The sequence below is a fragment of the Rhinatrema bivittatum genome, chromosome 19 (assembly GCF_901001135.1).
Source record: "Rhinatrema bivittatum chromosome 19, aRhiBiv1.1, whole genome shotgun sequence".
Taxonomy (NCBI): domain Eukaryota; kingdom Metazoa; phylum Chordata; class Amphibia; order Gymnophiona; family Rhinatrematidae; genus Rhinatrema; species Rhinatrema bivittatum.
Window position 1 is genome coordinate 42,266,925 of NC_042633.1, and position 11,870 is coordinate 42,278,794.

The following is an 11,870-nucleotide window of genomic DNA, read 5'->3' on the forward strand; positions in this document are numbered from 1 at the left end:
GTGCCGGTTCTGGCCGCCCCGGCCTTGGTTTTTTTTGCTCCTTTGCTGTGGGGGGGGGGGGGGGGGGGAGGTGTGCTGCACTGTGTGTCTGTGTGTGTGACCTGCCCACGTGAGGACTTTGTTTAGCTGCTTCTGTCCCCCGGTGCCTCCCTCTGAGCGGCAGCTTCCGGGTGTGGAGCTGCTAAGGCAGTGCTGAGGGAAGCCCCAAGGTGCCCTGAACTGCCCCGGAGCCACCCTGTCAAATCCAGGCAAAGGAAGGGGCTGGGGGGCAGCCGGGGCAGTTAGACCAGCCAAGCACCCTCTCCCCTCGGTGCCAGGAGGTGACAAACGAAAACCAAAGGGGGGAGGACCAGGTAAGATTAAAGGAGCGCGAGAGAGGGCACCGGCAATGGGCGGAAATCATAAACAGGTTCTCCTGCTGGGCTGGTGCAGAAGTGAAGGTTACACCCTGGAGCAGGAAACGGTTTTAAATACGTGGGGAAAACGCTGACAAACGCGAAACCTCGTGCACTTAAGGCAGGCGGGAGAGTGCACCCCCCCCCCCCCCAGAGCTGTGCCCCTCGCAGCTCTCTGCCACCCTGCCCCTGAGGACGGGGAAGGCTCCGGGGGGGGGGGGGGGGGGAGACAGGAAAAGAGCAGATGTGGTGGTGGGGGGGGGGGGGGGATAAAGGAGAGGTGGGAACCACAGGACCCGTCAGTCTAACTTCAGCGGCGGGTAAAAACCACGAAAACATTAAGCGACGAGGGAACGCGGGCGGCGCGTGGACGCCGAAGGAAAGAGCCTGCCGGACGCCCCACCGGAGGAGGGGGAGGTGGTGCGCTTGCCGGATCGGGGGGGGGGGGGGGGGGAGGCTGCGGTAGGCACCGGGCTTTCGATGCCATTCCGCAGAGTAACTGAACGGAATGGGGGCGAGCCAGAAAGCTGCCAGCTGGGTGTGGGGACTGGCGCCCATGGCAAAGCGACCAGCCTGGGTCCATTGGGACTGGTTCTGTTCCATCTCGAAGTAAATAAGGAAGCCGAGGGCCCATGAGGAAGGAGATCCCCTTTGGTTATGTTTTTCTAAAAGGTGGGGTGGGGGGGGTGATTCGGGGGTCTTCCTTTATTATGTAGCACGAGGTGGCGATGGTTTTGTTTGTTTGTTTGTTTTTTAATGTATTCACCAGGTTTTGTGAAATTTTTATTTTCAATGGTAACCGCCTGCTGGTTAATTTAAGAAATTGAGATCCTTATTGGTGATGTTGCGGAAGAACTTGAAGGAAAAATGTGCTTGTCCGCAGATGATAACTAAAATCTGGAACGGAGCAGGCAGGGAAGAAAATTAAAGGGAACCTGGAAAAAAAAAACAAAAAACGGTGAAGGATTCTAAAAACGAGTTTCAGTGCGGGAAAAGTGTAAAATCCTGAATTTGGGATGAAAAAAAAGAAAAAAATTCCCATCAGTCCTGTGTCGATTTGGAAAGTCAGTTCCTGGGATCGGCCCAGCAAAAAAAAACAAAAAAACGAGGACCATGACCCCGGAGCCAAGTCACCGGGAGCGCCGAGGGCACGCCGGGGGGGGGGCCGCGTGGGGAGAGCCATGGCTGGCAGGACAGGGGGACCACTCGTGAGACCCCCCCACCCACCCTGAGCGCTGTGTTTGGTTCAGGAGGTCGCCCCCTTCCTAGGCACATTGAGAGGGCCTGCGACACAAACCCTACATGGGATGGGGGAGGGGGGGTGTTGGGAGGGGGGGGGGTCATGATCTGAAGCTGCAGGGAAGGGGGGGGAGGTTCTGCCTGGAACGGGCTGCGGGGCAGAGGTCAGCGGAACCAAAGCCAGGGACAGGGCGAGAGGGCAGTGCTTGGAAATGGCAGAGGGCTAGCGAGGGGACGGTGTGAGCCCGAGAAAGCTGAGGTGACCGGGTGAAAGGCAGTGGCCATGGTTACAGGACAAGCCCTGTCATTGATGAGCGTGGGTGGAAGAGGATCGAGAGATTGCTGAAGAGTCCTGGGTGGGGGAGATGGGGAGGGGGTGAGGAGCTGGGGTTTTATTAAGCTCATCTGTCCAGCCAGGTGACCGGGGGCAGGCAGTGGCCCTGGTTACAGGACAAGCCCTGTCATTGATGAGCGTGGGTGGAAGAGGATCGAGAGATTGCTGAAGAGTCCTGGGTGGGGGAGATGGGGAGGGGGTGAGGAGCTGGGGTTTTATTAAGCTCATCTGTCCAGCCAGGTGACCGGGCAGGCTGGTGTGGCTGATGGCAGGGAGCTTTCGTTCACGTTTCTGTGTGGGAGGAATTTACGGTGGTGCGTTTCATGTTTCAGTGTCTTTCCCCGGGTGAGCGAGGAGTGCGAGAGCGGGCAGGCCCTCAGCGTGCCACAGCCGCTCACAGATAAATGTTGAAGTGAATGTGCTATCTGACCACATTCGGGGTTATCCAGTGTTGGACGCCACTGCAGTACTTCCTGTGCTGATTACTGAAGTTTCGTAGGATTGGAAAGTTTCTTTCAGTATCAAGTCCTTCTGGCCCTGCCTGGATCTTCCAGTCCAGGGTCTATGACATCACAGCTCTTCTCTATCATCAAACTCACCCTGCCTGACCCCCGTGATGTCACAATCTGTTACATCACAGCTCCTCTATCAAACTCACCCTGTCTGACTCCCCCGTGATGTCATAACCTGTGACATCACAGCTCTTCTCTATCATCAAACTCACCCTGCCTGACTCCCCCGTGATGTCATAATTGTGACATCACAGCTCTTCTCTATCATCAAACTCACCCTGCCTGACTCCCCCGTGATGTCATAATTGTGACATCACAGCTCTTCTCTATCATCAAACTCACCCTGCCTGACTCCCCCGTGATGTCATAACCTGTTACATCACAGCTCCTCTATCAAACTCACCCTGTCTGACTCCCCCGTGATGTCATAACCTGTGACATCACAGCTCTTCTCTATCATCAAACTCACCCTACCTGACTCCCCCATGATGTCATAATTGTGACATCACAGCTCTTCTCTATCATCAAACTCACCCTGCCTGACTCCCCCGTGATGTCATAACCTGTGACATCACAGCTCTCCTTTATCATCGAACTCACCCTGCCTGACTCCCCCGTGATGTCATAACCTGTTACATCACAGCTCCTCTATCAAACTCACCCTGTCTGACTCCCCCGTGATGTCATAACCTGTGACATCACAGCTCTTCTCTATCATCAAACTCACCCTACCTGACTCCCCCATGATGTCATAATTGTGACATCACAGCTCTTCTCTATCATCAAACTCACCCTGCCTGACTCCCCCGTGATGTCATAACCTGTGACATCACAGCTCTCCTTTATCATCGAACTCACCCTGCCTGACTCCCCCGTGATGTCATAACCTGTGACATCACAGCTCTTCTCTATCATCAAACTCACTCTGCCTGACTCCCCCGTGATGTCACAATCTGGGATCTGTGACATCACAGCTCTCCTTTATCATCAACAAACCCTCCCATGATATCACAACAGTTCCTCTTGTACTGAGGATTACGATGCCACAGACACCGCATGCCCAGCTCTCATGGACTTCTGTGTGGGATCCTGGTATTTTTGGGCTTCCTAGTCAATAATTCTGATATCTGAACTGAACAGGCAGTGAAAGAGAGTGATGGCTGGGTGCATTTCTGCTGGGCTCTGCCAGAACAGATCCATGCCCTTCACTGCTCTTCTCTGATAGTCTGCTGGGTTGTTTTTTTTCTTTAACAGATGGAGGGGTGTGCCCGGCTCCTGTCGATCCTGCTACTCGCTCTGACAAGCATCCATGCCTTCCCAAAGTCAGACCACAAGGCATCTCTGCGTTTTGTGGCCCTTGGAGACTGGGGTGGGCTCCCAGTCTTCCCCTTTCACACACCTCGAGAAGTCAGCACCGCCAATGAGATTGGAAGAGTGGCAGACATGATGGGGATAGATTTTATCCTCTCCCTCGGAGACAACTTTTACTTCGATGGTGTGAACGAAGTCTCTGACAAACGCTTTCAGGTAATCTTCTTGAAGCACCACCTGAAATATCCCTACAGCAGTGTATAGAGCAGTCAGGACTGACGTTCACTGGCAGAGCAGGAGTGAGGTGCATTGGCAGAGCTGTGTGTGAGGGTCTCAGTACTGGAATAGCAGGAGGTGCTGCAGGGCAGGAGTGAGGTGCATTGGTAGAGCTGTGTGTGAGGGTCTCAGTACTGGAATAGCAGGGGGTGCTGCAGGGCAGGAGTGAGGTGCATTGGCAGAGCTGTGTGTGAGGGTCTCAGTACTGGAATAGCAGGAGGTGCTGCAGGGCAGGACTGAGGTGCATTGGCAGAGCTGTGTGTGAGGGTCTCAGTACTGGAATAGCAGGGGGTGCTGCAGGGCAGGAGTGAGGTGCATTGGTAGAGCTGTGTGTGAGGGTCTCAGTACTGGAATAGCAGGGGGTGCTGCAGGGCAGGACTGAGGTGCATTGGCAGAGCTGTGTGTGAGGGTCTCAGTACTGGAATAGCAGGAGGTGCTGCAGGGCAGGACTGAGGTGCATTGGCAGAGCTGTGTGTGTGAGGGTCTCAGTACTGGAATAGCAGGGGGTGCTGCAGGGCAGGAGTGAGGTGCATTCGCAGAGCTGTGTGTGCGGGTCTCAGTACTGGAATAGCAGGGGGTGCTGCAGGGCAGGAGTGAGGTGCATTGGCAGAGCTGTGTGTGAGGGTCTCAGTACTGGAATAGCAGGAGGTGCTGCAGGGCAGGAGTGAGGTGCATTGGCAGAGCTGTGTGTGTGAGGGTCTCAGTACTGGAATAGCAGGGGGTGCTGCAGAGCAGGAGTGAGGTGCATTGGCAGAGCTGTGTGTGTGTGAGGGTCTCAGTACTGGAATAGCAGGAGGTGCTGCAGGGCAGGAGGTGCATTGGCAGAGCTGTGTGTGTGTGAGGGTCTCAGTACTGGAATAGCAGGAGGTGCTGCAGGGCAGGAGGTGCATTGGCAGAGCTGTGTGTGAGGGTCTCAGTACTGGAATAGCAGGAGGTGCTGCAGGGCAGGAGTGAGGTGCATTGGCAGAGCTGTGTGTGAGGGTCTCAGTACTGGAATAGCAGGGGGTGCTGCAGGGCAGGAGTGAGGTGCATTGGTAGAGCTGTGTGTGAGGGTCTCAGTACTGGAATAGCAGGGGGTGCTGCAGGGCAGGAGTGAGGTGCATTGGCAGAGCTGTGTGTGAGGGTCTCAGTACTGGAATAGCAGGGGGTGCTGCAGGGCAGGAGTGAGGTGCATTGGCAGAGCTGTGTGTGCGGGTCTCAGTACTGGAATAGCAGGGGGTGCTGCAGGGCAGGAGTGAGGTGCATTGACAGAGCTGTGTGTGAGGGTCTCAGTACTGGAATAGCAGGGGGTGCTGCAGGGCAGGAGTGAGGTGCATTGGCAGAGCTGTGTGTGTGAGGGTCTCAGTACTGGAATAGCAGGGGGTGCTGCAGAGCAGGAGTGAGGTGCATTGGCAGAGCTGTGTGTGAGGGTCTCAGTACTGGAATAGCAGGAGGTGCTGCAGGGCAGGAGGTGCATTGGCAGAGCTGTGTGTGAGGGTCTCAGTACTGGAATAGCAGGGGGTGCTGCAGGGCAGGAGTGAGGTGCATTGGCAGAGCTGTGTGTGAGGGTCTCAGTACTGGAATAGCAGGGGGTGCTGCAGAGCAGGAGTGAGGTGCATTGGCAGAGCTGTGTGTGAGGGTCTCAGTACTGGAATAGCAGGGGGTGCTGCAGGGTGGGACTGAGGTGCATTGGCAGAGCTGTGTGTGAGGGTCTCAGTACTGGAATAGCAGGAGGTGCTGCAGGGCAGGAGTGAGGTGCATCGGTTGGGCTCTGTCAGGTGTGTTTTGGTTTTTTTTTTTCCAGACCACCTTTGAGTCTGTGTTCAGTGATGACTCCCTGGAAGACATCCCCTGGTTCGTGGTAGCTGGGAACCATGATCACCATGGCAATGTCTCCGCCCAGATCTCCTACAGCAAGGTCTCCAAGCGATGGTAAGCGGATACGCACGTCTGGCTGCCGCGTTCTGGGCAGAGTTAAGGAGAATCCGCCCTTGCCGATAACAGAGCTGCGGCCGCCCATTACCCACCCAAGAAACCCCTCTAATCGTGTCCTCGGTGAGTCCCACGCCTAAACCGGCCCCTCTGAAACCCAACCATGGCCGAGTGCTTTAACGTTTTGCATCCTAAAAACGGGACGGCTGTGGTCAGAATCGGAGGGAGGGGGGGGGGGTGTAGGTTACCCCCACCACCACCCTCTGACCGCCCGGGTTTCTCCCTCCCCGCAGGCACTTCCCCAGCTATTACTACGACCTGAGGTTCAAGGTGCCCCGCAGCAACGCCACGCTGGCCGTCCTCATGATCGACACGGTGACGCTGTGCGGCAACTCGGACGACTTCCAGAGCCAGCAGCCCGAGAAGCCCCTCAGCCAGGAGCTGGCCACCCAGCAGATGTCCTGGCTGAAGAGGAGGCTGGCGGCCTCCCGGGACGACTACCTGCTGGTGGCCGGCCACTACCCCGTCTGGTCGGTGGCCGAGCACGGCCCCACCCACTGCCTGGTGAAGCACCTCCTGCCCCTGCTGAAGAAGTACCGCGCCACGGCCTACCTGTGCGGCCACGACCACAACCTTCAGGTGAGTGGAAATTGGACCTGGAAAAAGAAAAATGCCTAATCTCACTGCATTTTCCTGTGTCCTTCAGTAAATCACATAGACCCTCCGTGCCCAGGGTCTAATCCCCGCCTCTGTCACTGACAATGTCTGTTTAACCTCAAGGTGACTTCATTTTTATTCCCCTTTGCCTCGCATCTTAACCCCCAGCTCTGTCACCTCAGGGGGGGGGGGGGGGAGTCATTTTTTTATGGCCCAGGTCTCAGTTCTAATCCCCGGCTCTGTCACTGGCACTCTCTGTAGGGCCTTGGAGTGAATCATTTTTTATCTCATTGTGCCTCGGGTGCAATCCCTGGGGTCTGGCTGTGGTGATTAGTTAGTTTATTGTATTTTAGGATAACGGATACCTCCTGGAGATTACGCCCCCTTCATCCCTCCCTCCCTCCCCACAAACGCTTCTGTGATTATGAAGCTGGGGTGAGCTTTATTCCTCCCCCCCCCCCCCTCCGCTGAGCCGAGTGTCACCCTGATGCCTTGCTGACCTCTGCAAGTGATGCATAAGAAATTGTCCTGCTGGGTCAGACCGAGGGTCCATCAAGCCCAGCATCCTGTTTCCAACAGAGGCCAATCCAGGTCATAAGAACCTGGCAAGGACCCAAACACTAAGAAGATCCCATGCTACTGATGCAATTAATAGCAGTGGCCATTCCCTAAGTAAACTCGATCAATAGCAGTTAATGGACTTCTCATGGGCGGTCCACTGAAACCAGGACCGGCTTCCCCCCGATTCTTCTCCACAAAGCAACACCATCCCACCGGCTCCCTTCACGTTCTCCTCTCTTGTCGTCCCCCCCTCCCCGTTGCAGTACCTGCAGGACGAGACGGGCATCGGCTACGTGCTGAGCGGGGCCGGCAACTTCATGGAGCACTCGCTGAAGCACCGGAAGAAGGTTCCCGAGGGCTACCTGCGCTTCTACTACGCCGACCTGGCCTCCAGGGGGGGGTTCGCCTACCTGGAGGCCACCCCTAAGGAGCTGTCCGTTACCTACATTCAGGCCGGCGGGAAGAGCCTCTTCCAGACCTCGCTGCCCAGGCGCTCCCAGGGCACTCCATGAAACCCCTGCATCTCCTGCCTCTCAACGCCCTGCACGGCCTTCCTTCCTTACACCCGGGTTTTTGGTTGAAAATGTCTTCCGTTGATGATTTGCACTTTTTCCTCAGGTTTTACCTCATCTTCATCCTGCTAACAACTCTCTCTCCCCCCCCCCCTTTAGATCAATCAGAAGGCAAAAATGTGTTTCCCCCCTTGTCGCCTGTCTGAATTTCTGTAGGTTATCCGAGGGCGAACGACTTCCTGACCCGATGTCGAGAGAGGATTAACTCTCAAAGCTGGTCGCAGAGGTAGTGTTGAGGTCTCGCCTACGACTTGTTGGTTGGTCCCTTAAGGGCACAGTAAGGATAATTAGAAGAGGTTCCCCCCCCCCCCCCATCCACTGGGGCCGGGATTCTCCCACCCGGCCTTTACAGGTCCCCCCTGCAGAGGGCACACAGGACGCTTCTTTAGATTTTGTAGGGGAGGGAGAGGCCCGGCTGGGTGCCTTCCCACCCACCCACCCTCACGTTGACGTCTGGGTGGCGGAGGCACACTCCTAAGGGCCGGAGATGAACGTGCCTGGTGCTCCTTGTCCCGATGAGGGAGGAAAAGCGAGGAGCCTAGGAACAAGAAGAAGGCTGTGCCCAAGCAGCTGGTGTGTCCCCTTTAACCTTAAATGTCCCCCTGCCTTTTATACCGCGTTTATTACCTTCAGCCACGCAGGCCAGGGCACTCCGTTTTATCCTGCCCTCGCTTCCCTTTCCTTCTTGGTTTTAATGTGTTTGTTTGTGATTTGAAACATGGGGGTACATATGTTTGATTCCTCTTCCTGGAGACAGGACCGGGTTTCTGGCTGCTTCTGCTCAAAAGTGACTGTTTCTCTGTTTTCAGTTTCCCTTCCCATTCAGGGAAAGGAGCAAACGCTTCCTAAACCCTGGAGAATGTTTTCTGTTTATTCTGACGTTCAATAAATTATAAGGAAACCTTCTGAGCTGGATGAATTATTTCACTCCTTCTGTGCTGACTCGCTAAAGGCTGCAGGGTGAGTGGTGAAGCCGGAAGCTAAGACGCAGGTCTGCGGTTTTTGACTCTCCAGGCCTTCCCCACAGAAAACGGGAACCCAAACGTAGAATTACTCAGGTTCCTCCTTGAATTGAATTGAATTGAAGGGTCTGGATCCCTATTCTCCTGTGCAAGTCAGGGAAGAGCCTTGCACTGCTTTAACCCTGGGGCAGGTTGCCCTTGAAGGCAGAGCATGAGACAGGCTGGCCCTACTCTCAACCGCACCAGGCGCAGGGGCGGATCCCTTGTCCTACGTATGCACACAACCCAGGCAGGCTCTTACACCTCTCACTCGCTGTTATAGCTCTCTGCTTCAATGGCAGGGGAGAAAGACTGATACTTCACGCATATCCAGCATAGCTCTCTGCTTCAATGGCAGGGGAGAAAGACTGATACTTCACGCATATCCAGCATAGCTCTCTGCTTCAATGGCAGGGGAGAAAGTCTGATACTTCATGCATATCCAGCATAGCTCTCTGCTTCAATGGCAGGGGAGAAAGACTGATACTTCACGCATATCCAGCATAGCTCTCTGCTTCAATGGCAGGGGAGAAAGTCTGATACTTCATGCATATCCAGCATAGCTTTCTGCTTCAATGGCAGGGGAGAAAGACTGATACTTCACACATATCCAGCATAGCTCTCTGCTTCAATGGCAGGGGAGAAAGACTGATACTTCACGCATATCCAGCATAGCTCTCTGCTTCAATGGCAGGGGAGAAAGTCTGATACTTCATGCATATCCAGCATAGCTCTCTGCTTCAATGGCAGGGGAGAAAGACTGATACTTCACGCATATCCAGCATAGCTCTCTGCTTCAATGGCAGGGGAGAAAGTCTGATACTTCATGCATATCCAGCATAGCTTTCTGCTTCAATGGCAGGGGAGAAAGACTGATACTTCACACATATCCAGCATAGCTCTCTGCTTCAATGGCAGGGGAGAAAGACTGATACTTCACGCATATCCAGCATAGCTCTCTGCTTCAATGGCAGGGGAGAAAGACTGATACTTCACGCATATCCAGCATAGCTCTCTGCTTCAATGGCAGGGGAGAAAGACTGATACTTCACGCATATCCAGCATAGCTCTCTGCTTCAATGGCAGGGGAGAAAGACTGATACTTCACGCATATCCAGCATAGCTCTCTGCTTCAATGGCAGGGGAGAAAGACTGATACTTCACACATATCCAGCATAGCTCTCTGCTTCAATGGCAGGGGAGAAAGACTGATACTTCACTTTCAATGCATATCCAGCATAGCTCTCTGCTTCAATGGCAGGGGAGAAAGACTGATACTTCACGCATATCCAGCATAGCTCTCTGCTTCAATGGCAGGGGAGAAAGTCTGATACTTCATGCATATCCAGCATAGCTCTCTGCTTCAATGGCAGGGGAGAAAGACTGATACTTCACGCATAGCCAGCATAGCTCTCTGCTTCAATGGCAGGGGAGAAAGACTGATACTTCACGCATAGCCAGCATAGCTCTCTGCTTCAATGGCAGGGGAGAAAGTCTGATACTTCATGCATATCCAGCATAGCTTTCTGCTTTAACGGCAGGGGAGAAAGACTGATACTTCACACATATCCAGCATAGCTCTCTGCTTCAATGGCAGGGGAGAAAGTCTGATACTTCATGCATATCCAGCATAGCTTTCTGCTTTAACGGCAGGGGAGAAAGACTGATACTTCACACATATCCAGCATAGCTCTCTGCATCAACGGCAAGGGAGAAAGACTGATACTTCACACATATCCAGCATAGCTCTCTGCTTCAATGGCAGGGGAGAAAGTCTGATACTTCATGCATATCCAGCATAGCTTTCTGCTTTAACGGCAGGGGAGAAAGACTGATACTTCACACATATCCAGCATAGCTCTCTGCTTCAATGGCAGGGGAGAAAGTCTGATACTTCATGCATATCCAGCATAGCTTTCTGCTTTAACGGCAGGGGAGAAAGACTGATACTTCACGCATATCCAGCAAAGCTCTCTGCTTCAATGGCAGGGGAGAAAGACTGATACTTCATGCATATCCAGCATAGCTTTCTGCTTTAACGGCAGGGGAGAAAGACTGATACTTCACACATATCCAGCATAGCTCTCTGCTTTAACGGCAGGGGAGAAAGACTGATACTTCACACATATCCAGCATAGGTTTCTGCTTTAACGGCAGGGGGGAATGAAGAAAAGTGGATCTATATACAGACAACAACCAACAAGGACTGAATTACATAGTCTGGGTAAACAAATAAGCATGGGTGTAGCTTACTTATTGCGGGCGGTTACTACCCCTAACTAATTAAGCTAAATATTTCACATAGCTGCAGTTCCAACACTGCTCTCTACATTAATGGTGGGGGTGGAAAGGAAATATAACCAAAAGGTTACTAAGAGCCAAGAGTAACAGATAAGTATAAGAAAAAAAAAAGTGTGAAGCTTGCTGGGCAGAGTGGATGGGCCGTTTGGTCTTCTGCTGTCATTTCTATGCCGCTGGGCCTCCCCCTTGCACTGGTCGGGTTTATTTCAGTCGCCTTCCCGGGAAGAAACATCCCCAGGCTAAAGGCTTAAATGCAAGGATAAAACCAGACACCCGTCCCACCAGCCATGCTGAGGCTGCCCAACAAGTGCGGGGTGGCGCCCATTACCCCCCCCCCCCCGGGACCTCCCTGTAAAACACGTGCCGTGTCTGTAACTGCACGGACGCGGGCTCTCCGGCCCATTTACACCCCGGGGGCCTCGCTGTAAAACACGTGCCGTGTCTGTAACTGCACGGACGCGGGCTCTCCGGCCCATTTACACCCCGGGGGCCTCGCTGTAAAACACGTGCCGTGTCTGTAACTGCACGGACGCGGGCTCTCCGGCCCATTTACACCCCGGGGGCCTCGCTGCACGGACGCGGGCTCTCCGGCCCATTTACACCCCGGGGGCCTCGCTGTAAAACACGTGCCGTGTCTGTAACCGCACGGACGCGGGCTCTCCGGCCCATTTACACCCCGGGGGCCTCGCTGTAAAAACACGTGCCGTGTCTGTAACCGCACGGACGCGGGCTCTCCGGCCCATTTACACCCCGGGGGCCTCGCTGTAAAACACGTGCCGTGTCTGTAACCGCACGGACGC

The 11,870-nt window shown here is 54.3% G+C and overlaps 1 protein-coding gene across 5 annotated transcripts in view; it reads left to right on the plus strand.

The window, feature by feature from the left end:
- Positions 1 to 8,674, plus strand: part of ACP5 (acid phosphatase 5, tartrate resistant) — a 30,146-nt gene extending 21,472 nt beyond the window's left edge. For 4 of the 5 annotated variants that reach the window (XM_029585085.1, XM_029585086.1, XM_029585084.1 and 1 more), the window contains 4 exons: positions 3,735 to 4,007; positions 5,851 to 5,978; positions 6,272 to 6,617; positions 7,460 to 8,674. In XM_029585085.1, the coding sequence (XP_029440945.1) occupies positions 3,735 to 4,007; positions 5,851 to 5,978; positions 6,272 to 6,617; positions 7,460 to 7,708 (996 nt within the window). In that variant the 3' untranslated portion in view covers positions 7,709 to 8,674. Of the gene's footprint in view, positions 1 to 150; positions 354 to 3,734; positions 4,008 to 5,850; positions 5,979 to 6,271; positions 6,618 to 7,459 lie in introns of those variants that run through there. The other variant, XM_029585083.1, reaches the window with a different exon arrangement.
- The last annotated feature ends 3,196 nt before the right edge of the window (positions 8,675 to 11,870 follow it).